The sequence below is a fragment of the Bombus pyrosoma genome, linkage group LG7 (genome assembly GCF_014825855.1).
Source record: "Bombus pyrosoma isolate SC7728 linkage group LG7, ASM1482585v1, whole genome shotgun sequence".
Taxonomy (NCBI): domain Eukaryota; kingdom Metazoa; phylum Arthropoda; class Insecta; order Hymenoptera; family Apidae; genus Bombus; species Bombus pyrosoma.
The window spans coordinates 19,014,764-19,041,321 of record NC_057776.1 but is presented as its reverse complement, the minus strand read 5'-3'; the positions used below and the strand labels follow the sequence as shown (position 1 = coordinate 19,041,321).

The 26,558-nt window shown below is 38.1% G+C and overlaps 2 protein-coding genes across 9 annotated transcripts in view; one reads left to right on the top strand and one right to left on the bottom strand.

Annotated features, from left to right (window-relative positions):
• Positions 1-17,359, bottom strand: part of LOC122568912 (protein couch potato-like) — a 198,144-nt gene extending 180,785 nt beyond the window's left edge. For both annotated transcript variants that reach the window (XM_043729201.1, XM_043729202.1), the window contains exon 1: positions 17,232-17,359. In XM_043729201.1, the coding sequence (XP_043585136.1) occupies positions 17,232-17,294 (63 nt within the window). In that variant the 5' untranslated portion in view covers positions 17,295-17,359. The remainder of the gene's footprint in view (positions 1-17,231) is intronic.
• On the top strand, positions 16,662-25,856 carry LOC122568906 (protein MCM10 homolog). 7 transcript variants are annotated; one of them, XM_043729179.1, is made up of 5 exons: positions 19,293-19,408; positions 19,522-19,797; positions 19,908-19,930; positions 19,993-21,832; positions 21,923-25,856. In XM_043729179.1, the coding sequence occupies exon 5, from the start codon at positions 21,932-21,934 to the stop codon at positions 24,074-24,076; it is 2,145 nt and encodes a 714-aa protein (XP_043585114.1). In that variant the 5' UTR covers positions 19,293-19,408; positions 19,522-19,797; positions 19,908-19,930; positions 19,993-21,832; positions 21,923-21,931; the 3' UTR covers positions 24,077-25,856. The 7 variants fall into 7 exon arrangements, with proteins under 7 accessions (XP_043585119.1, XP_043585120.1, XP_043585118.1 ...); XM_043729184.1 differs by lacking the exon at positions 19,293-19,408 and adding an exon at positions 16,662-16,869 and having other exon boundaries at positions 19,993-25,856; XM_043729185.1 differs by lacking the exon at positions 19,293-19,408 and adding an exon at positions 17,000-17,024 and having other exon boundaries at positions 19,993-25,856.
• Positions 25,857-26,558: the final 702 nt, after the last annotated feature.

The following is a 26,558-nucleotide window of genomic DNA, read 5'->3' as shown; positions in this document are numbered from 1 at the left end:
CGTATATTAAGTATACTGTAAATTGTACTGCTATTGTAGCAGAGTACGATCTTAAGAATAAGAAGATTGCAGATCCTTGTAATATAGTATAATACGTATTACGTTAGAAACGTTGTATCTAAATGAAACAGCACATACATAGTACTTGTGCGAGGTTTCATTTAAAAAGAAAAAATATTCTACGTATCTCGTCTGTTATGTAACTGGTGAAATATTTGTTTCACGACCGTCGTATATCTTTAAAATTCTTTCTTTATAAGGGAATTCAAGATTGTAAAATATTGACGGCATTCGAGGTTAGATACGGTTTACGTGCCGTAAAAACCCAGCGACAATACTCGTTTGAAAATTTTAATGCAGTTGTTAGGAAATTTAGGGCATCAAACACACATCTAATCGTATATGCTCTCCTACATTATTACAGCAAGGAAACAACTAACCTACCGTAACTGCCTGAATATATCGATCGTCGCTGCGAACCTTGTATACATGCTCGTCGCCTATTCGGCTGCTGCAAGTCACGATCGTTCGTGACGATATCAAGGAATTATGTGAATAAGAATCATCTAGTTTCACGATTATAATGCCTAGCTTGCTGAATTCCCAGGTAATACAATCGCGGAAATTGATCGACTAACAATACCCATGAGTATGTCCCTGAGCAATAGTATTCCGAACCAGCGAAAATCCGCGATCTATTTTTATACGCATCCTTTCTATCCATCATACTGAAATATGATCTGCGCTATGGATCAAACACGCTGGAAGTTATAAAATTTTCATGCATTTTAAAATGTTTTAAAATTTTCTCTTCTGTGACAAATAGTAAATTTAAAATAGGGATAACCAAATATCGTAACTTCTATGTTATACGAGATGCATGTACATTTATTTATTTCTTCGCTCATGAACTAAATTTCAAATGGATATTGATCGTTTTCGTATCATCCTACCTGTTTGAATTTTAAGCGAAAGAAAGATTTATGACAAAAATGTGCCAAAGTTAGACGAGGTACACTTTCGTTCAATGGGACGGGATCGTTCGAATTCGCGCCATTTTAGAAATACAATTTTTGAATTCCCATTCGATATTCAATTAACGACTCTGGATTTGTAATATCGATCCCATTTTGTTCCTTTCTTTATTATTCATTTTATTATTCATTTTATTAAACCAATGAATTTAAAATACTTCGCATTTACCTTGCTCCGTTGGTGAATAAGAACATGCCACAAACCACACACTACACACACGACAAAAAAGGTCGCTGATTAAATCCGCAGCATTAAAGCGACGAGCAAGTAATCAAGTTCCGGAATTTTCGGCGTTGACCTCTCCGGCACGTAATGAAGTAGTTACCGACTGACTAATAAATCACTGGCCAATGTTGTCCAATTTTGTATGCCGGCGAAATTTACGAGCAGCTTTGCCAGGTTAGCAATCGAATATTATAGGGTTATAAATCCTAATTTGTAGTTTCAGTGCGAGGAGGCGCACATGTCGGTCCAATCGTCCACGGAAAACAATACACGAATGATCAGAAACTTACGGATCAGAAGTAACACGAAAAATCGTTTTACGGCACAATTTGCGAACGGTAGGTACAGTCGGGAACAAAAATAAATGGACAGGTAGTAGAAATAGTATCAACGAAGTTTAATGGAATTAGTACAAGTGTTATAAGTATATGATACTTTCACGACGAGGCGCTTTAGAATTTATACTTTCTTAATATTTTGGCACTCCTCTGTCTTTCCTCAATGTTCTGCAAACACCTGTTTTAACGTGCAATAATTTTATGCGACTCGTATACTATTTTAATCGCTGACAGCCAAAGCCGTGCTTACATGACACCCGTCGTAAAAACGTTAACTTTTATTTATTATACGTCATTACACTAGATAGATTATGCCCTAAGTACATAATTGTAAGTAATATTTACATTTTTGTGTAAAGAAACCGTAATTAACGAAACTTCATTGATATCAATCTCCGTTACCTTTTTTGTCTCCGATTGTATATTTTATTTGAATGATAATTAGGAAATTTGTTGGATTCGTTTTAGAGAGAGTCAGTGCCGGAATTTATCCACGGATATAAACGCCAGTATCGATAATTGCCGTGCAAAGCGTTTAACCTTCTTTCTTCTATCGGTTAAACGAAGCCTGCAGTGTCGCCCTGACGACACCACGAGATCCTCATTGTTCCGCAACAAATCGTCGTGACCTCTTTGTTCAACGAGAGAAAATACTTTCTCGCTGGGAGAATTTTTCACGCTTCCCGGGGGGAAACGATATACTCGATATCCGATGACTAAGTAACGAGGTATTTTGTTGCGCGGTAAAAAAACCTTTTGTGCTGTAGACATTTTTCCTAACTATCAGAGGATTTAATAGAAGGTATTGTTTCGCCGCGTAGAGGAAAAGAGTCGTAAACCTTTACGGCACTTACTCGTAAAGTACGTTAATGCCTTAATTTCGCGGAATCAAATTTCAGCGCAGATAATCGAAGGGTTCGTAATAATATCGACCTCTGTCATCTAAAAACAAATTCAAGAATGTATTCCTGACTTTTGTTACGAGTCTTTCAGTTCCATCTCGTCTTTAATTCCTATTCCATAGTTATAATCGTCAACTCGAGATTGGCAAGAATAAAACAACCACCAGTAAAACAGATTCACGATCGATAAAAAGCTATTCGAGAATTTAACCTCGTTAATAATAATCAATTAAGAAACCCAATTATAACCATTATTTAGAACTATTTAAATATTTAACAACTTATAAAAGCTTTTGACCGTCGAAAATATTATTCGATTATTTCTCAATCACAGCCGATCATACAATTTACAATCTAAATCTTTTTCAATTTTATAAAACGTATTATAAATACAATAAATATCTGTATTTTTATCGACTGACACATATATAAAAATTTTCTCGCGCCAGTATCGAGCCATTTTCCACGAAAATATTAGTATAGTAAGCGACTTTGTGCTTTTATCGTTTCCCAAGCGATCGTATACGGTGACTTTGCGAATCGATCGCACTCGAGCTATGTCGAGAATCGATCGCACTCGAGGTACGCCGAGCATCGACCACACTGCTCGCGGGGATACCTTTGATACTAGCTTCCCAACAAAGTCGACTTAACGCGATTCCTTATGCGCTGAAACGTACGAGCGAGCAAATCCAATTACCGGAAAGAAGAACGGTCAAGGAAAGAGGATTATTCTTCTACGTGCAACGACTCCTCTCCGTAAGTTCAAACGCAATTGTAAATCTCGATTGCTCGCTGGTGTTACTTGAATCTTGTCCACCTACTTCGATCTTAATTCTTTCTCATAGTCAGAATCGATTGGTAAAGCGTGCCATCGAGATACGAGGGCGCTTTTTCTTTTGTTATGTTCAGTTGATTACGAACACCTATCTATACTTACGATCTCGATCGAAGAACAAGATAAATAGGTAAATAAATAAGCGTACAGATAGGCACATATGTTTTTAAACGAATAAATAAACAAATCGTATAATAAGTATGTATTATACTTTTCTAGTTTTGCGGATAGTTTGCTGTATAGTTTATACAATTCAATGTCTTTGTAAACGGAACTAAAGAAACAGAACCTAAACAGGAGTTTATGTCATCCGATAAATATTATAGTAAGTATTTAACTATGGATATTCCCTATATTTTCACACAATACTATAGACATTCTATACATTTTTGCATTTCTAAATTTTCTACAATTGCATGAACAATGTACTGATAAAACGTTCGTGAAACGTTTAAGATTCTATAGGCCTTATAAATAGTGATAAAACTCAGAGATTAGATTTTTATAACTTTTAAATCTATAAATGTTATAGTTAAAGAATCGTTCAAAGCGTATCGATTCGATGAATCACACGAACGCATTGAAATCGCTACCTACGAGTAAAGTGAAATGATCCTGATTATAGTCAGACACATATTATGGTTTGACGAATACAAAGCGTAATGAGGCCTGCATTAGATGAACTTGAAGATAAATGTATTTGATGTTGAAGTTGACTGGGATTATTAACAAAAGCGAGGTAAGCACGTTATGATTTCATGGAAAATCACATTGCTCGCAGCGTTGCTAATGCGCACTATATAGAACAACCTAATGGAAACAGGTCATCCTAATATGTCCCATTACATTAATGCTGAACATGGGAACATATTAGTAACAAATGTTCAAAAAGACTAACGCAATAGATGTAAAAGAAAATTCCAAACATATATAAACTAATGATATTTTTGTAACAACATCGTACGTTACTTATTCGCAAGATATTTCTAAATACATACATTCTTTAACCTGTCAAACCAAACTTATTTATCATGTTTTATGTAATTTCTAAAATACTTTTTATACAAATTAAAATGTATATATGTTAAGATACTAAAGAATCTAGCATAGTTCAACAAATTACTCTATATGATATACGTAAAATCACATTTATAAACTAATCATATTTTTCAAACAAAATTACATGTTGTTTCTTTTATAATAGAATTCTAAATATCCGTATCCTTTAATTTACTAATAAACTAAGCCTATTTCACTCTTCTTCGTCAATTTGCTAGAACGTACCATCACTCGTGTATTATTACATTCTTGACACAAGTTAAAGTCTACGATAAAACGTATAAAACATATTAAAACAACCTGTCTGTTTCCAGCAAGTTAATCCGTACAACTCGCATTTAGGAAATAATTGTTATCCGTCTGTTTATACCTAAAAGGATAATAAACAGGACGATTAACGTCTCAGTACCGTTTCAACGTTTTGTCAGAAAGTTGCAGGACGAGTTGTCTAGCCGCGTTAGATTTAGAAAGTAGAACCCGATCTGCCGACCGGCCCTTGCCAGCGGAGAAACCGATACAAGAAGTAGAATGGCTGCAAAAAAATCTGCAGTCCAAATTGAAACCGTGATTGGCAGACTTCGATTGCCTCGGCCGACGATCCGCATCGTTTTCGATCGTAATACTTCAGACGCGGGGACACCCTCGGTCTCTCTGGTTCCACCTATCTGTTTTTCGTCTTTGCCATAAATTCCATTTCGGGGAATGTTATTTCGTGGCCGGCAAGTTTAATCGAGTTTCGTCATTCAAGAAGCTCGACGCTGGACCACAGAATCCTCTTCGTCTGCCCATGGGGAGCAGGAACACAGGTTCCAGGCGTGGCTTATTATTTTCGATATTGCGCAACGAACCGCAGAGATCCGACCTTTTAAATATTGACAATTACCGAAATAGACCACGTGTGTTTACGTTTGCGAGCCAACTGAGCCCCACCATCGTAGCGATACATTTTAATGAATTGGAATCGCGTCGAAAGCGGATTATCGATAACGAAGAATTTTCTCCTGCACCTCTTGGCGTTTAGAAGCGATCCCGGTACACACGCTTCGCCGTGTGATATTCCATGCTAGAGTAAGTGGCGAATGTGTTTAAACTTTTCAACCGAAATGACTGCGATAACTCTCGAGTGAAACGAAAAATATTATTATACGATTAATTTGAAACGAGTAATTACAACGTACATGAAATTTATTCTTAAAAGCTGGTTCTATGGAAGATGAAAATTCCAATATCTTTACATAATACAATAATCGTATTTTAAACGGACTCAAGTTCCACAAAGAGTGTCTACTATCCTATTACAACTTTTCCAAACATTCTACCCACCGGCCGTCATTCCTTTAAACAAGCGATTCTCGAGGAAACGAGGTACCGTGATCCGTTTAATTTCTTCTACGTTCGGAACGCATCTCAGATTGTTATACCATTGTGTTCAAGATACCGAACGAATTGGCTATCCACCATTGCATCTCAGACACAGATAAAACGTGTCAGATCATCTCGTGAAATCTGCCGAGCAATATCCCGGTGAATAAAATAGAAATACGCAGTTACTGTGCAATTCAGTCTTAAAAAAAAAAAAAAAAAAAGAAAAGTACTGTAATCTCGATGAACGTAAAGGCAGCGGGTTTGCCTATTCCGAAGACGCGTTGCACGCGTGCGAAAGCCGCGCATCTGCTTTGCAACACGAAGTTTCAATAAAAGAGCCTTACGTAATAACGACGATTACACGAGAGCCAGTGGGACCTTCTTGCGTAAACTGCTTGCGTGTTGTCGGTCGGAAAAATTCTCCGGTACGATCCAACTAAGACACCCGGCGAATTTTATCGTCCACATAACTTTGCTCGCAATCCCCTTGCCTTATCGCTTGGATCACGCCGAAAAACAACTCTACTCTTCCATGTCTCGTGGCTCGCGGTATTCCGCGAACAAACCGTTTTCCTGTAAACGGAATTTTCCCAAAGTTTCGTTTCCAGGAACACGTTACGCAGATATTTTATAGCGGACATTCGAACGTATGCTCGCCTCGTACCATTACAAATGTAATTCATCGTATAGTATAGCACCTCTGGTTTTTCCGTGAAGAGGAACAAGCTTGCGAGTGAACGATGATCTTGCAGCTTCGAGTTGGATCACGTTTTGGTTCTTTGGTGGGTGATTTAATGGAGATTTTAGATTACTGGGATATTTTGGACGTAGGATTACAGAGGAGAGCGAAATGGTTCTGGTATCAATGACCTATTCTACTTAAGGAGAATTGGAAAGCTAGAATATTACAAAGGTAAGATTGGAAAGACAGAAATTTGTCAATTTCATGAGCGTCGATCTGTTGGAGATGGAATTACAGAGGAATAGAGCAATGACCTATCCTGCTCAAGGAAAATTGGAAAGACGTATCCCGTCAATGTTACGGTCAACTTCATAAATCTCTTTCTGAAATAATTTCAAGCGATTTGCAAAATTGAGCGTTGGCCCGTATGTTCTTGATAGCTGATTTATTATTAGCGGTATCTTCTTCGCTCAAAAATTAATGAAATAAAAGCGAGTATTTTTCGGAACGTTACGTCTTTGACACAGAGTAATAGCCTTATACAGAGTAATGTATAGATGTACGTCGAAGAGTCAAGAAACAATATGTATCTGAAGCGATTATCAAGAGGAAGAACAAAAATCGATATTGATAAGATTTATAGACGTCTAAAGATGTTTACGAATTGCTTTAAAGCGGAACAAAGCTTGGAATTACTAAATCCAGTTGTGAACTTAATCTCGTATCTACTTAACCGTCGGTTAATTTAATAACACAAACTTTAATCCCACGGTAAATCTTCGTTTCGATTCTCGCGTAATCGACATTTTCTCTTCGAAGCTATATTGCGAATAGAAAGTACAATTTTAAAAGAATTTTCGAAGAGCGCTTAACTTCCCGCTGTAAAATACTCAAACGTCATAAGAGTTCTAGTAACGTTAGACGATAATACTCCGAATATCGTACGATAATAAAGCTATTTAAATTGCCCGCGTATTAACAACGTTCTTCTTTTCTAGTCAACGTGTTGGCGGTGGAGAAATCGAGCTAATTCTAGGAAAATAAAATTCCTCCCATAAATCCTCTCAAATCGAATCAAACCAGACAACCTTCCACCCCTCTGCAATTTCCCATCCGTCTGACCTACCCGAACAATCCACGAGACGATCAACCGCATACGCTCAAACGTGAAACAAGTGCTCGATCTTCCTCTACACTCGCCGCTTCCTCGAAACCGAATTTTCCTCGGGAGTGCAACTTTACCCTGTACTTGGAGACTGCATCCTGGTCTGCTCGTTGGACAAGGTAAAAGAACGCACGTACATGTACGGACAGTGAAAGAAAGAAATAGAAGAAGTTTGTCTTTGGAAAGACAATTCTGCAAGTTAACTTCTTAAACTAAGTAAAATGTCGTGACGCGTTGGAACGAATTGTTAATGCAGGAACTAGTATAGCAAATTTGAATTAAATAATCCAAATTATACTCGTATAGACGAACAAAGGGAGAAGAAGTTACAGGAAACATCTCTTCGGAAAATCAACCTTTTCAACCACGATCAAACGGAATATTCTGATTTTGACGCAGTCGAACGAATTATAGATTCATGGGGGACTAGATATCGAATTCAGATGGAACGACCCAACTTATAATATATACAAGCGCAAAGGGAAAGAGGTAAAGAAAACTCGTCTGGCAAAAATCAACCTGTTTATTCAATACGGAGAAAACGTCGTGATTTTCGTCCATCAAACTGATTATCTCTGAACTGATCCAAGTTACAGGCGAACCAAACCAATTACTCCGATAGAATCCACCGATCCTTATTCAAACTTAGTTCGTCGTTCTTTTCAGAATCCGATTTGTGCGTCTAACAAAAATCCGCTGGGAAACGCACGAAGAAAGCAACATAATCATTGGGATTTATGCGCAAGTGCCGTTTCTACGGTGAGTGCGAGACTCTGTGAAAGTTGCATCGGCCCGTAAAAAAATCGACAAAGATATTTCAAATTCACTGGGCAAATAGCTATCGGACACGAGGTATAACGGCATTATCCTCTTAGGCTGTAGGTTGAACGCGGTATCACGTTATGCGTTAACTTTCATTGATGTGTGCAGGTGCGTGCATAAAGAGAACCGCTCACTGATTCCACGTATCCTCCCTCTTTCTCCCTCTTTTTTAACCCGTTCCACATCCTGTTCTGCCGCATTTCGTACACGTATGCCTCCTTCTCTCTCTCTCTCTCTCTCTCTCTCTCTCTCTCTCTCTCTCTCTCTCTCTCTCTCTCTCTCTCTCTCTCTCTCTCTCTCTCTCTCTTCCCTTTCGTCGCTGTCCAGAACTAGTCGCGTTGCGCTAATTTACACGTGTATCTACCTCGGGCGCAACAACTTGCGACCGACGTTTCAATGTTTCGAAGGTAAACGTTAATGCGTGCGAATTAACCGAAATTCGAGCGCATTCGCACGCACGAATAAATCCGACGTTGGTCGTGTTACGTGTACCTTCGATTGCACTCTGCACGGTAAAATTGTGGCAAAGCGGCGGATTTTGGTAAACGAGCCGCTCACAGGCCAAGATGGTTAGCTTCGCTTTTTCAAATTTCCCAAATTCATAGGCTGTCGAAGCGCTCGATCGATGCTTATCCCGCGTAATTTCCATGAAACGTGAAACGTGAAATTTTTCAAACTACTCGGATTTGTCGGATCGCGCGGTTGCCACGAACGTTCATTTCTTGTCAAAGGTCCCTACGATAAATTCTTCCACGTTAATAGCTAGAGCAACATTTGCATCGATGCGTCTATCGCGACGGAATATACGGCCGAGAATTGATAAGAAATATCGAGCGAAACCACTTTATCTGGCAAAAACTAATTTTTCACTTTCTGCAAAAATTGTTGAACTAATTTCAAACAGACCAACGATAATCTACATTTTTCGGAGTTCCACTAGCCGGAATCTAATTCCAAAGAATCAATCCAATCGCCGGTGGATGTAGCTTTCGCGAATGGAACACGAAGGTGGAAAAAATTGCGCCGCGATCCCGTGCGATTTAATGAAATTCCTTGGTTTCGTGGATAAAGTTGAAACGAAGTTTACGTTGGGAAACGATCAAGTTCGCCCCTGTAGCGAAACAGTCGGTGCTTTCGAAAGTTTCGTATAATTGAAGGAACGAACATGCAAGAGAGAAATACGTACCAACCCTACAACGGATAGGATGAACGGAAAATGATTGGTGCCCGTTGTTTTCCAGCGTGATGCCCATTTGATCGATTATAACACAGACGTATGAAAGTTTATACTACACGCGTGTACGTATACACAGTGGAACGCTAAATTTTGCACGAAGCATAGAACTGAAAATTAAATTGAACGTATCGCTAATTTTGTTATTTACGGTCGGTTGGTTTTGTGTACCAGATTTACTTGATATTAATGCGAGTACTGTTCGAAATTTAATTACGTAAAATATATGCCGTCGGTAGCTGAGCGAGGATGCAGCTTAACGAACGTGAAAATAAATTAGCGCATTACGAACATTATGAACTAATCAAACATCGATCAATACGATACAACAATTTCGATATGCATTGTACGCCTAAACGCTTTGTAATCGAAAAGATTTTTATTTATATAAAATTGGTGGAAGAATATTTTGAAAGGAGATATGAAACGAGGTCCTACATTTTTTAGCATTTTCAAGAGCAATTGCACGACAGAAAAATCAATAATCATAATCTAGATTCTTGTACGAATACCTTTATCCGTTAATTTCTCGATACTCGTTTTGTTTCTTTCGTTCGAATAAGAAAGATGGCCAGATATTTCCACGCACTCGACTAAAGCTAAAACGCGCAACAACCAGCTCGGGCGAGAAGGCAAGAAGTGTTGCAAAATTAATCCTCATTTTATTTCGTCCTCGACAGAGTAGAAAATTAATTCTTTGGTTGCACTCGCCACGTTTTCCAAAGGGTAGATCCCTAACGCGTCCAGACATCATAAAAATGCGAATCAGAGCGTGAAAAACCTGGAAAGCGTTTTTGATCGTTATACAATCGGCCACGGTCCGCGATTCTAGCGATTTTACGTTACGCAATCGTAACATGGAAATTTTCTGTATTTCGAAACAACGAAATTCTGGTTAGAAAACAACGTAGCTTGCTTTTCCTACCAACCTACCTGCTATTTTCATCCGAATAATATAGCCAAGAGAAACGTTGTACTTCCATTTTAGCAATTAGCAAAGAATAAAATATAATCTAAAAAGATCATCGTATGCTTAGGAAAGAAGTTTCTCGGAAAAGCAAATCTGTTCTTTGCGTAGGATTTGCAACAAAGATTATAAAATATATATATTAAAAAAATCTAGGTACGCATTGTCTCTTCTTCTAGGGTAAATTTTTATTTCTAATCTTATTTCAACTCCTAAAACTTGCGAACCGCTGTTAAACAAACTTCTCCTCTGTTTAACTTCCACTTTCGATCTTCTTCGTACTCCACTGACGTCACCTTGATAATATGCAAATTCTTGTGCGTGTGTACTGATAAAAAATAGGAAAATAAAGAAGGCAACTACGCAAATAAAGACGTTGATAAATATGTATAATACTTATTCTTTTTCAAACGCAACTTTTGGTAATAAAAACTGGTATTTAAAAAAGCGTTAAAATATTCGTACAACGATGTTTAAACTATTCTTCCCTTAACTCCGTTTCCATGTATGCAACGTTGATACTTGAAAATTACTGTAGCAATTTTAAATGCACGATATTCGATGGAGAATCGTTTCTTGCGTGCAGACATTTTCCAAAGAGAGAAAGGAAGAAGAGACAGAGAGAGAGAGAGAGAGAGGGAGAAACGTCTGGAATTAAAATAATTCTCGAACGACTCTCCAACTTCTTGCGGCAGGTTTCTCTTTTCCCCCGTGGCGGAAATCGGCTCCACGTGTTTCCCAGACGCGGCACCGATTTCCGGGCAACGTTAAAAATTCCAACGAGCCCATTCGAAGCTAATTGACCGCGAAGCAAAGTTCCATCGCGTGGATCTTATTTTCCAAATTGACTGCGCGTCCAACCGCGAGTTCGTTAAACGATACTGCGAATTTCTATATCTCAGTCTCGCTCTGATTTTATCGACCAACGAGGACTCTTGACGATTTCAGGAGACATCTAACGTGAAATTGAAACGTGAAATCATGCGTAACAATGGCGATTCTCCCGATATTTTCTGTAAACTCGAGATATCTTTTGACGTAAGAAATCGTACATTCGATCGAGAATGATGGAAAGAACGCAGTAAGGATAAATCGTCGAATTGATATCTAGAGATCGTCGTTTCACGCCTTCCAGTTATCATATGCTCATCGATGCTCGTATCGATCGTCGTTTATCTCGCTTCTCGAAATCCAGCAGCCCGATTTAGCATACAACGCCGGATAAACGTGTTTGGGCTATTATTCCATAATACTGCATAATTCCGAGCGTCAAATACGTCCTTGCAATTAATTTAGAGACTGTGGATTACAGTTTTGGTTCGATCGTGTAAACGCCTGGCGAGTAGTTAATAAAACTAATACATTGTTTCGTTCGTGATGGACGAGTAGGCTGGGTTTAGTATCCGAAAATTTGCGTATGGATAGAAAATCGAAGAACGGTTGATGCATGAAACGTTAAGCAATTAAGCTGCACGTTCCCTTTCTTCTTTGATATGGTCGGAGCTTCGATCGCCATATATTCATTTTAACGATTAAACGATTTCATCGACGTTCCTAGAGTAGATACTATTGGCATCCTAACGGAGATGGAGAGTAAGAGAAACAATTAATCATAAACGAACGCTACTTTCCCTCGATAATCACTGAAATTCGATGATCTACGGTATGGACGTTTCGAGAATAGTATCAACAAGAATAGGAATCGTAACGTCATAAGCAAACAAGTCCAACACTTTTATCCCATTAGAATGAAACAAGCCTCGCCTAATTGAATTAAGACCATAAGTTCCCTATAATGACATACACAAGACTATCAGAGAAAAGCTAATAGCAGGTTCCAATGTACATAAAATTTGATCCTTCTATATCTATAACGAAGAGAAATTCAATGAGGAGGGGTAAAACTATCAGGGAGGTGAGGTAAGGTGAGGTTCGTCTATTAAAAATTATACTTCACCTATCCTGTGTATTCTATTGTACGTTTGCTATACGTTCCTTTGAACTTCGCACAAACGCGTAAAAGCCCGCAGTCTGTTGTTCGTCAGCAACCAAAGAACCTGTCGCGCGCTAACGACAGTTTTGTCGCTTAGGAAAAAGGCATTTGACGAGGCAGAACGACGTTTCTTAGCTACATAGCTCGCAGCAATCAAAAATTCAATTCCCTCTTCTTGTAACGACGCCTTGCGATAATAAAAGGCTGTTGCGATTCTTCTTGTAATTTACAATATACATAAATGGTAAAGCGACAATTTTGTCGCTAACGCGCGTACAGCCTCATCCGTGACAACTTCGATCGTTCTTATTCCGATAATGCATAATCTATCCGTCTTCTCCTCCGTAGAATTTCGTTCGTCTGCGCTCGACCAAATTAATTGGAAAACAAGCGTGGAATATTATTTCGGTCTCGGTCTAGCAAACTGATGGGCGAAACAGAGGGCGAAACGTGAGGCTATTTCGCGAATTTCGTCGGCGAAATAGTCGTGGGAAATGTAAAAGCGTTTCCTCGTTACATTCACGCATGGACCCATCACGCAACAAATACGTTTTTATCCGTGACGTGGCGAGAATTAAATTTTCCCCCCGTCGTACTTTCCTTGAATAGGCTAGCGGGGAATGTAGAAGGGACGAACAGCGAAGAGGAGCCAGCAATGGTGCACTGGCGAACAGTGGGAAAAATCGCGCCACTCTACCCTTTCCCCCTTCTGAAAAAACCTGTGCATGCTTTTTATCTCAAGATCACCGGCTAAATTTTAATTACGACCCGAGCTACAGAGTGTATAACTTTTATTACGTGGCTTATTTCGCTGGTTGCGGTGAAGGGCGGAAACCAGAGTCGAAGAACTCGGATTTCACCGTGTTACGCAGTTGATACGCGAAACAAAGAGATTTTTCTGCCGGGTTGTTCACGATTTGTAGCTTATCGTCGACATTGTGACGATTTGTGATTCTTTCGTATCATCGTTTGCATCAAATTCCTAACCGTAACATCGTACGTGCGATTTAGAATAATAAAATACTTTGACAATTTTTATATTAAATGACAAAGGGCATCAGAGTCAAATGTTTCCGCACGAGCAGAGGTAAAGGTAAATGTAGTTTGGCGTTTATGCGAACCCCATTGATCTTAGACTTTATTCATCGACCGTTCGAATCTCAATTCTATCGATCTTTCCATCGGTTCGATTCTGCGAGAGCTTACTATTTGCGTTAACTTTGAATTTCCAAAATTTCATTTCGTACAGCTGTTTCCACGATCCGAGCAACTTTTACACGTTGTATGTTCACTGCTCGGTCTTTCGCTAGTTAACAACGTTCACGCTTCAGAACGTAAATTGTAAACGATCCGTCAATAGCAATGTCGATCTCCGTCGATAACCTCCTAATCGAGCGTTGATGTTCCTGCTTGCGAGCAATGCGGAAGAGCACGCACGGAAAGGAATCGTAAAAGGAAACCGAGCAAAACGATGGCCAAGTTTCCTGCTCTCGTGTCGTCGTTCCCGTTCGATACATCCACTCTTCCTGATCCACGTGACAGACCGTCCGACAAAGCCGGTCGTGCGAGAAAATCGTGATTTTCTCCGCGCTAAAATCTCGATCCGTACGATCGCACCAAACGTGACCGAAACGTGACCGAAACGAACGACAATCGCAAAATACACGTCGGCCAAACTATCGTTCGGTTCATCAAGGACAACGCGTTCGAACCACGAGTAACGATACACAGACTCAAATACGTTGCAAGTATGTAAAAGCGAAGCGATGCTTTTCAGTAGAATCAGACCTAATCCTGCTATCCTCTTCGCTTCTTCTTCACGGTTGTATCTCTTCCGACATTTTCTTCTCATTTTCTTCTTTTTTCCAACTATTTTATTCATAAAAACCGTGAAACGCGCACAAGATACGGAAATTTCATCGAATAGTAAAACCAAATATTTGAAAACTGTGTATATTTTATCCCTGCCGAGGTCGTAAAATTCTGAGAGATACGATAATTCAAAATCTATGCCGCAGTGCTTATTTTTGCGAAAAAAAACTGTACAAATATATATGAAAAGTCCTTCGTCGTGCTAAAATTAATACAAAACGTAATATATACGTATACTTACAGTATATGGGAAATATATATAAATATAAAGAGTGAACAATTACGAATTTCAAGATATTCAGAATCAAATTTTACACGTATCTGACAGACCAACCACGACCTTTGGAAGGTTAATAACACCTATTGAAATATAATGTTCATTTCGGGTAATATAGGAGCAAGTAGGAGGGCAAGGTTAAACGCGACAGATTCAAACCTCCTGTGAGTACTTTGAGAAACGAGGTAAGTTCTGTCAAGTAGAATAATCGTCGAGTAGATTCGAAATATTATGAACGTCTTGGCAAAAATTCTCCGTTTTTTTCAATTCAAATTCAAAAGTATTTTTTCCGATTGTCATTGAAATCTGCTATCGTAATTTTCATGCACGATGTAATTCTACGCTGATAATAATCGATTACACGCAGCCTGTAAAGGCATAAACAGGACATACGTATTTCTGAATTTCATGACTCGATCGGTACTCGGAGGAGTATCGATTGGTCGCGATATCAAAGTACTTGTAAGTAGATTTTTGAAACACGCAAGTACTCGTTTCGAGGTTCGCAAACAGCCTGCGAAGGTCGAATACTTCGCGAAGTACGATGAATCAACTATTTATATGTTATGAGTAATATTCGAACGGTACGAACCTTGAGTATTGATTCGAATTTATAAGTACGTAGGTACATGTTAAACTTGATCCCACCACTAACCATGAGGAAACAAACTGCCAGAAATAATTCCGCGAATGTTGCGCTTCGAAAATAAGTATCGCGATATTTCACACGGTTGTGCAACGCCCCTGCTGTATTAACGATTTACGATCCGATTCGCAGGCACGAGTTTCAAAACGCTTTAGTTTTCCTTCGATTTTGATCGATCGTGTGTAAAGCGTTGGAACGCGTCGCGAGAAGTTCCCTCTGTTCCTCGGTGACGTTAGTAAGGGAAGTTCTTTTGGCGTGAATAATAAATCGTCTTTGATTCGCTTCTATTACGACTACAGCGACTCCATTTTGTCCCTAGAAGGTGAAGAAGTCGCGTAAAAGGGACGTTAGGACGATGTAATACGAGTTAAAATACGATAGAACGTAGGGGATACACTCCTTGAAAGGGATTACGTTGGCGTACGATGAAAAATTTACCCATGTACATATTAATTCTATCCCGATGTGTTTATCGTGTTATTCAAGTTTCGCGCGTCATCGTGTTGATCAAATATCGATAGCGATCGGTGCGTTGCACTGGAAGCTGCACGTTTGATCAAAAAGCAGGTATATAACTAGTAAGCGCCACGCAAGTTGCTATACAAGACCGACAGTTTCGTAAAAGTTAATCGAGAATTCGCGAGACAGGTGCCTGCAGCTAATAACCGCCGACTTGAACGATCGTCCAATATATATCACGAGCAAGCATGATCCAGGATTATATATAAGAGACTTAAGGTTTTCTATGGCGAACAAAGCGTATATACTTGTTTCTCGTAGGACTGCTATAATAAAACAGTTGGCGCGGTCGCCTGCTACCTATGTAACGTCTGATAATGCGTGTGTCGTGTGACGAAGCGTAATCCAGCGGCATATGATGTGACAGAGAGCGTATAGCGAGCCCTCCGCGGGTCTCGCGTTGCGGAAAAATCAATAACAAGCGTGGTCTGGCGTGGCGCGTCACTCTCTCAGGTGCTCGGCTGCGAGGAAGGAAGCCGGCCTGCTAAACCAGCCTATCCAACCAACCGACCGATCGAGCGGACGATGGAAACGAGTCACCTGCGGCACACACTGTGTATTGTGGTGCACGATCGAATTCCCGCCTTCTCTCTGCCCATATACACGCTCGTAGCGTTAACGCTCTCTATACACATGCTTGCACAGGACTGAACCGCGTGTATGTATATACGTGTAAGTACTATGTGCACCGGCAGCCACGACACAGCACAGCACGCAAAGTTTGCGCGTGCAACGCGCCTGCGCGTTCTCGTGACGTGTAAGCCCTGGAAAGAGGAACGAGGAGGGAAGAATACGATGTACAGGAGAAAAGGAAAGCGACGGGAAGAGCGAGCAAGGTAGAGTAATATATAGAAGAAGAGGGAAGAAAACGAGGAAGGAAGAGAAACGAGCAATATGGCGAGTGCGGGAGTGGGACGGAGGGTAACCGAGGTAAGTTGATGGGAAGGAAGGAAGGAAGGAAGTAGGTATGTCGGATGCCCTGTGCAAATGTGTGTACGCGCGCGGCCTCGCGCGGCGCGGTACGGCGCAACGAACGGCGAGAGAAAGGGAGAAGGGTGAAAACGAGGAAGCAATCGGCCGCTCTGGTATACATACACGTATAATACATACATAGCGCATACATATATTTATATATGTACATATTTATATATACATATGTAGAGAGAGGGAGAAAGAGAGAGAGAGAGAGAGAGGAAGAGAGGGAGAGAGGGAGAGAGGGAGAGGAGATCGTGCGTAATGCACAGGCGCGTCGTTAACGATACAATGTACGGTGTAGTAGTTAGTGCACGTACCTCGTCTTCACCGGTGGCTACCGTGTTGACGGAGTCCATACTCTGTGAGAGCGGTGCGTCCATGATGCAAGCGAGTTTGCTGGATGGTCCGGGGTTTCCGGGGGCTGCGGTTCGAGCGGGTGGCGGCGATGAGTCCACCGTATCCCGTCTCGGGCGTTTTAAAGCGGGCGGCGTTATGGTTGTACCGGCGAAGACGACAGGCGCCTCCAGGACGTATCACTGGAAATAACCCTTTTCTCGCGAGAAACCCAGGCGTATCGCCTCCTTCCTCCTTCTCCACCTTTCCCTCCTTTCCTTTCCGTTGGCGAGCGCGCGCGCGCACGTATATCCACGTACGTACGATCTATGTCTCTTGTACTTTCTTCCGTTCTGTCCTTCTACCCTCTCTCTCTCTCTTTCTTTTCGCCTTCGTTTCGCTTCTTCCGCTTCCTGTTACGTTTCTTCTTGATCGCTCGCACCTCCGCCACCACCGCCACCACCTCCACCACCTCCAGCCCTACGACAGCGCGGTGCTGCTGTTGCTGTTGCTGCTGCTGCTGCTGCTGCTGCTACCGTTACTCTCGTTGCACCTGTCACGAGCTGTGCAAGGGCGTCAGGAAAGACCGATGCAGTGGGAAAGTAAGAGAGAGAGAGGGCTACAGCGAGAACCAGACAGTCTGAGCTGTAGGTAGAATGTGTATGTAGCCTGCAGGTGTTCCCACGCGTCTATTTTAGAGCAATCGATACACCGTGCCCGTGGAGGAGGGCCGAACCCAGAGAACGTGCTCTATAGCGGTGGTTCGTCGACGACACTTGTTCATTTACCGGCCGCAGGTAGTAACCCATGCAGCAGCGACGTGCTATCCTGATTCCTCTCCTACTATCTCTTCTTCGCGTATTTTATAACACGTATACAATCGTAGACGATATTGATTAATAACCGCGTATCAATCGATCACGCGACCACGGAGATGAACCAGCACGACGATGTTGAACAGCGACGATCCGGATCCGGATGTACTCGCACGACGACGTGTGCAGACGAGACAGGCAGGTAACGGCGATTCGCGGGAGACGTAGAGCGCGTTTATCGCGAGCGCGGCGCGTGCGTTCGTCGTGTTTTACGTGTGCTTGTATTTTTATATGTATTTCTTCGCGTGTTTTTGTGTAGTTGATCGAGAAAAGATATGTATATGTATTAACGTTGACGATTGACCCTTTTGTATGTATACAATTGCGTGTCGATTAAACCAATTAGAGTGGAGACCGAGCGGCAAAGACGAGTAACTCGGCGAGGGACGAACGAAAAAACGTAGACCGCGATTTATAAATGAACAACACACCGGTCAGGCAAGTAAGAATAATAATAATATATTGTTACGTAAGCACTGCGACACGACTGGTACGCAGGTTGCCGATAGACTGACGGACTGCGAACGAGCACGACGCTCGAGACGGGTGCGCGCGCGGGGTCGAATCGCTGTCGGCGCAGGGGTGGGGCGCGGTGGGGTGGCCCGCGGGCCACTGGGTCGGGGTAGGTGAGTGGGTGGCAAACAGGGGTGGGGGTCACGCACGAGGTACGACGAGGGGGTCAAGGGGCAAGGCACGCGCCTGGAGGGGACTCGCCCTCCCATGTTTTACCTTTTCCTCCGGCGATGCTCTAGGTGATTCCGACCGAGGAAATAGCCAGCTCTGCCTCTATCAAACGGAGGCACGACCGAGTTCGTTAATAAAGGGGAAAAAATGACTGATTCTCCAGCTTCGCTACGCGCCTCTTTCGATTCCAGGAAACATGCTGCTTTGTAGAAATTATGTTGACAACAACGTTGCTATGGACAGTTGCAGTTGTACGGCGGAGCGCGCGTTTTGCCGTGACGCGAACCAACGCGTTCAACGATATACGCTAAGGCTAATCGATCGTTTGTAAATTGATACTTACTACTGCTCGTAAATTTCCTTTTTTATACATGAATTTCATCGTGCACACGCGACTTTTATTCTACATATGTGTATTACCTTCCTGAATAATCTATTCGGTGATACGAACCCTCCATAACGGGGTGGAAAATATTTATTCTCGGAAGAATATTCATTTTAGCAGCTATTATGACGCCACTGTTTTAATTTTAAATATTAGAAAACTAATGTATATATTGTACTATATCTCGTTTTGTTATTCGATAAAGAAATTCCCAAAGGTATTCAACCGCACGAAACATTGTCACGCGACTACTTTCTGAAACTGAAATATATTTCTTTTTTTTATTACTTATATTTATCCTTTTGTAACAGACATCTGTATTTTCCATAGGACGCAGATGGTACGGAGTCCTCGAAAGAACCGAAAGAACGAAAGAGAGAACCACTGCGTGTTGCACCGTTCTACTCGAAAAACTTCGTAACCATACGCTTTCCCCATGACTAACAGGTGGAAGGCGTTTGAAACGTGCAGCTTTCCTCGAGATTAGCAGGTGGAGGATACTATTGGTGCCTCGTGCCGCGGATTAATTCGAACCAGATCTGGAGAAATCACCTTCCCTTGTAGAAAGCATATGGACGACTTAGCGCGACGTTAAACCGCGCTTCAGTAGGGATCGTTTGACTTTTCAACATTAATATCGCAAAAAATAAAATAAACGATCAAATTAAAATAATATTAAACGAAACTTTCCAACAGAAGCTTTTATTTCTTTTTAGGTTGAATTTTCATGACGGAGAATGTAAGTGCAACGTTGTTTCTACGATTCTCTTTCAGACAAATCGCATTGAGGTTTAATTATAGATAAGCCAACCGACGCTGTTCGTTACAACACGAAGATATAGCAGTGGACACTTCTTGCAAATTATATATTAAAGAGGAACGATTTTCCAACGGCACCAGAGAAAGAAATTCTTGCTTTGAGGAAAGTTATCGTCACAAATAAGAAAGTAATATAGCTGCAGGATCGATAGACAGTAAAGTGTAGCGGAGAATATGTTTTATTGATGACTTATTGCTCGAATCGATCGACGGTTCCACGGTAGCAAATAGAGTAACAGTATACATATGCTTCTTAGTCACTGAAAATTATAGCATTATCATTCGCTACTGTTTGTAAATATATATTAAGAACTTTTTTCTAACTGTACTAATTGTACTTTAGAATTGTACTAATTTTTCCACTGTCGATCATCAAATATATTTGTTTCAATTTTATTACATTATCGATGGCGTGATTCTTGTTATTCCTGTTATTTATGAAATAAACACCAAGTGTAATGGCAATTAGATACAACTACTCTTACAGATGGTAGCTTACGTAAAGAATATGAAATGACTTGCACGCTATGATTACTGCAGCGCAAACTTAAAACGAACGTCCATGCCGTGCTATTTATTTCGCTCGATAATCGTTCATGCATACAAAAGCACAATGTTTAAAATAAAATTTCATGCTGTATTTAGAAAAATTCTAAAAGTGTATTCTATTTCGTTGTTATCGTGATTCTGTTACCGAATGAGGTAAAGAAAGGTTTCATAAACGTATTGAGTATTCTTTTACAAATTTATAAATTCGGATGAATTCTTTTAGTTTTTAATAGCTTCTTTACGATAACATTATTATGATAAAAGATTATAACATTTTTCAAATTCGTAGGTAGACTGATTTCAAAAATAAAGGATGTCACGCATCATCTTGTAAAATCAAAGGAGGAATAAGAAATGCGTTTCAAATCCATCTACACGGATATTTCGGTGCTACTTTTCCTTCCACAAAACTCATTTCTGTATCCTTTAGACAGACTGCAATATCCAAAATAAATCTTTCATATGACCGATCGATTTTCATGCTACGGATTGATGAAAAGACAACCTTCACGCTAAAAAAATCGTTAATAGATACATATAAATAAACTTTAATGCTCTCTGTTAACCTATATTGATTGTAAATATTTCTATCTTTTATTAAGTAATTATATTGCATTTCAAATCAAATATTTTAACAATTTTGGCGCATCAACTCTGCCTGTTTTTCATCAATTATGTTGAACTTAAAAGATATAATTTGTTTCAAACAACATCAGAAATTATAAAGATTTGTATATACGTACAATTGTATTTAGTAATATTTTTAGGGTTTTTAGAAGCACTATATTTCTTAGAATATGATGTCTTGTAGTATACTCGTATAATATAACAGTACCTCAAATTGCACCGCAAATTTATCTATTTCTAATACCGAATACTTAATTTTATTGGTTAGTTCTATTTTGTCCAGTTTTCGAGCCATTAATACGATTTATTTAGAAAGGCATGATACTTAATTGTTTCCAATATTAAGTAATTGGATTAAAAGAAATTTTATATTTACTATTATTATATATATTACTCGTGATAATCTTACAAATACGAAACAGATTCGAGAAGCAAATTTTTGGTCGTACCGATGAAAACATAGCTTGTCATTAAGAAATGGCGGGAAAGGTGGCAAAATGTTTTGATAATCAGTCGTGACTTGTTGCTTATATGTACGATGAACGCGTTAAGCTGACTAGAAAGTGGTCTTGAAAATATAATTTTTTTTAGCGATTAAGTTTTAACTTCTTCTGAGTTAAAAGTAAACAATTTCTGTATGTAATTTGTAAGTAATAAAGGTTAATCAAATACTTTTGAAACTGCTAAAATATTAGTTATATTCGTATAATTATTATAGTAAATAATTTTATTTTAGATATTTAAAATGGATAACGATAGTGATTCTGACGTAAATGATATTTTAAATGATCTCTTAGCTAATGGTAATACAGAAGAAAATCAGGAATTATCCCAAAAAGAAACTCAAAAAGAAACTCAAAAAGAAACTCTTAAAGAACTAGACTTTAATTTCTTAGACAGTACACCTAAAACAATTGATGAAAGTAAATCTATTAATCCTCAGGAAAAAAGTGAAGTTTATGATGATACCCTTGACTCTTCAGATGATGAAGACAGGCGTTACTTCGAGGAACAAAAATATTCCAATTATGGACGTGATATAAAAACTTTATTAAAAAAAGAAACTATTAAGAAAGATGAGGATAGACCACTTCCACGTGAAAGCAGCAGAACATTTGATTTTAGTGCAACAAAAACCAATAAAAATTTAAATACAGTAACAAATAACGCTATTGTTACATCAAAAGATATTTATAGTGATCCATTTTTTGGATTAAGAATCGTTAATCCAATAATCTCTTCAGCAGAACTGAAAGCACGTATGAATGATAAAGTACCTGTTACAGTATCAAAAATAAAATATCATCTTACACCAGAAAAAATGGAGAAAGACTGGGTAATTGCAGGAGTATTAATAAATAAATCTACACCAAAAACTTCTCAAAAAGGAAGTACATATGCTATATGGAAAATAAGCGATTTATCTGATAATATGAATACTGTGTGCCTTTTTATGTTTAGTAATGCATATAAAACACTATGGAAAACTACTATTGGGACTGTGATAGGTATTCTTAATCCAAATGTCTTGGAATCTAAAGACAATTCTGATTTAGCAACATTATCAGTTGATAACCCTCAGAGGGTCATGATACTTGGTAAATCCAAAGATATGGGGAAATGCAAGTCCAGGAAGAAGAATGGAGAACCATGTAGTTCTATTATAAATCTTAGTCGTTGTGAATTTTGTTTATATCACATCAAGCAAGAGTACAAGAAATGCTCTCACAGAGCAGAATTACAGGCATTTAGTAATACTCAGAAATTTTCAATAGATATGTTAAAACAAAAACCACAGCAAAAACAAAAATCATTTTTCAACAATATGCCTGAATTTAATGCCGTTGTTGCTGTAAAAAATAAAAAATTAGAAGAAAAAGATGCCAAACGATTGGCATTACTTTCAGGAAGCAAGAAGATTAATGATTCAACTATTAATAGTTTAGATAATATAAAAAGTCGAAATGTGAAAACAGATATACCAGGACAACAAATAAAAAAAGACTTTGAACAGATGAATAAGTCGAGAGGTTGGAAAGCTGCTGTATTATCACAAACATCTTCAGTCCACAAGGCATCCTCTTCATCTACGTTAATAGAGTTAAATTCCTGCAGAAATAATAATATAGGAAACAAAAATTTGTCTTCTCTATCTTCAAATCCTCGCTTAGGTATTGGTTGTCTTGGAGGAACGATAGATTTGTCAGAGCCTATAACTAAAAGACAAATTAACATAGCTAAAAATAATGCTGTAAAATGGATCAAAGAAAATGGGAAAATTAAACCTAAAGATCCTAACAAAGTACGTTTGAGTAAAGAAGAGAAACTAGAAAAGGGAAAAAAACGTCCAAGAGAATCAGAAAATGATGAAAGGCAAGAAGCAAAGAAATCAAATGTACTATCAGATAAATTTAAAGAAATGATGCAAACTAAATCTGCTCATACTGATCTCATTGAAAAATCTTATGAACAGGAGCAAGACAAATATTTCAATAAGCTAGAAATGAAAGAAAGAATGGAAGAGAAAATGTTGACTACTTATAAGGTTCCTTGTAAAGCTGTTAGATGTTTAATTTGTAAATATACGTCTTTTTCTGCTTCTGAAATGTGCAAAGAGCAGAATCATCCATTGCGTGTTGCTGATGCGGTGAAAAGATTCTTCAAATGTGGAGATTGTGGAAATAGAACAGTGAGTTTAGACAGAATACCTTCGCATAGTTGTATAAAATGCAGCAGTTCAAATTGGACAAGGGCTGCAATGATGGATGAAAGAAGAACAAATGTTTCCGTCACCGCATTATCCATTCGCGGAGATGAAGAAACTTTTATAGGATCAACGACTAAAGATGCCAATCTTAATCTCTTGGTACCAGATAAGGATGACAAGTAGTATCATTATAAGTAAAAATTTATAAAATATTATATACAAGAGTGACATCTTTGCTATAAGTTTACATCTATTTAACTTTTATATTGTATCTTATAAGCATAGATAATTGTTTGTATTATTGTCCTTAACATCAATACTTTTTTACTATGTAAAATACACAAGTATAAAAAAACTCTGATGTGATGTAGCTATATGTATATATAAATGTAATTTAATATTTTTACAAGACTAATGTTACTTCAAAAGAAATTAAAGGAATAAATATATTTAACTATATCCGTTCAAATATACATACTAAGCAAAGATATCTGGGTACATCCAGGTGTAAAATATAAGATGTATTTCATAGAGTATTCTCTCTTTTATTATATTCTTTCAATTTCTCTTCATCTTTCTATTCAAATTTCTATTCAATAGCACCTCGTTCCATAGGCGAATATGTATGTCTTACCAATAATATAAAGAATTTTTTCTGTTACTTCATGTAAGTAAAATTCACGTATATAAAAGGGAGAGCATTAACAAAAATGTAAGAAGACGTTATAATTGGAACCCGGAAATATCTCTCATTGTGATCGGATCCATCACAGAGCAAAAACGTTAAAATCTATTTTTCCATTCTATCTCCACTATTATTTACCTTACTTTTTACAATTCTAAAATATTTTTAAATAGTTATCTTGGATGTGCCCTGTGAAAACAAATATCATTGTGACATTTTCGGGTTCTAATAGCAACTTGTTTGCATGAGAAACATAGACTGTATTTTTCACTTCTTATTCACTTCTTCATATTCTATTCTATTCAAATTCTTATTAAATTTTGATATTAACGATACGTTAATTTTCTTTGCGTATAAATTTTGTGTAATGCGTATGTGAAAAAAGGGAGATTGGAAATAATGTTTAATTATCAAATAAATTGAAAATATTTTCGAAGAGAAGCAAAAGCGATTAAAATATTTCATTGTTAGTTTTACAAAATTTATATTCTTCTCGATTCCGTATTATTAACAGTAAAATAATAGTACAGTTTTAATTGTTAATAACTACCACATATACCAAACATACAAAACATAGATATATGAGCTAACTACTTGATAGAGTTAAAGATAATTATAAGTTAACACTATGAATTTCTATAGAGGTAACTTCTATTATCATAATCAGAATGTTTTGTCACATAGACTACATTTAAGTATCATAAACTATCATTTTATTATTATGAGCCATTATTTCAATATCCCTCTTTATCACTTCACAAAACATTTTTTATAGAACATGTATCATGGTACGGCCAACATTTTATCACGTTAACTCGAAATTCATATTTTTACCGTATCCTCGTATTCATTTCAGTAAAAACGAATTAAAATTTTTAGGGTATAGCATGAATGTACTTTACACGTACAATACATGTAAAATATGAGGTATTAAATTCACATTTTGAAAAATTTCACTAAGCAAAAACTTATAACGATTACATCTTTGTATTGCCTTGTTAGATAAAAAGTAACATTTGAAAGAACAAAAATATTTTGTTAGAGCAATACAGGAGAATAAGATTGCCAAAAATGATAAATCTGTTAGCAGATTATACAACTATGCTTATGGAAGAGATCATAGGCAAGCCATAATCTAAGTACGTCATTGATTTGTTTAAATGAGATGTACGAACGACGTCTATTAATTCCTTTCTTTCATGCGTTCTTCTGCAAATTCACATTCCCTTACCTTATAAAAAAATTAAAAACAAAAAAAAAAAAAAAAAAAACCGAAAATTATTCAAGATTACACGGCTTTTTCCTAATCTCTTTCAGACGTTTACCGAGTTCTTAGAACTAGAACTTGTATACTTAAAATAATCTTCTGTTAAGCAGAAGAAATAACCGCACCAATGTAGTAATAAATAATTATCTAGATTCCTATCGAAAGAATGTTTACATATAAAAATTTAAAGAAACATTAAGCTGACATTCAACATTTCGCTGCCTTGAAGACAATACACAGATACAATACTTTTAAACCATCATATTTTGGAATTCGTTGTGCACATACCATAAGCCAGGTCATTTTTTGTTGAACGTTCTATTTTGATGAAGTTTTCATAAAGCTTTATCCTTGCATCACATATGGCATAATAGTATAAATAATCTAGTTATACTATTAATTAACAATACATTATTTTCACCATAAGATTCACGGTATTTGCAAATCTTCCTTTACTATACAGCGACATTTCATAAAAGATACTTCACCAAAATTGCACGTTTCATTCTTCTCACATTTATACATACATATTATTGTTTATTACAAAGGCATCATATGGATAAGCAATTTAAATTAACAATGTTAAAATAAATTTTGTAATATTTTCAATAATTGCTACTTAAATATTGCAGAAGATATTTCTTTACTAACGGAGTGCACCGTTGTAACAATCGAAAAGATATATCTCGATACACTTGCGGAGCATTTGTTAT

What these genes read in the sequence shown, in the direction of transcription:
- LOC122568906 (XM_043729184.1), top strand. Translation starts at nt 21,932, where the DNA reads ATGGATAACGATAGTGATTCTGACGTAAATGATATTTTAAATGATCTC.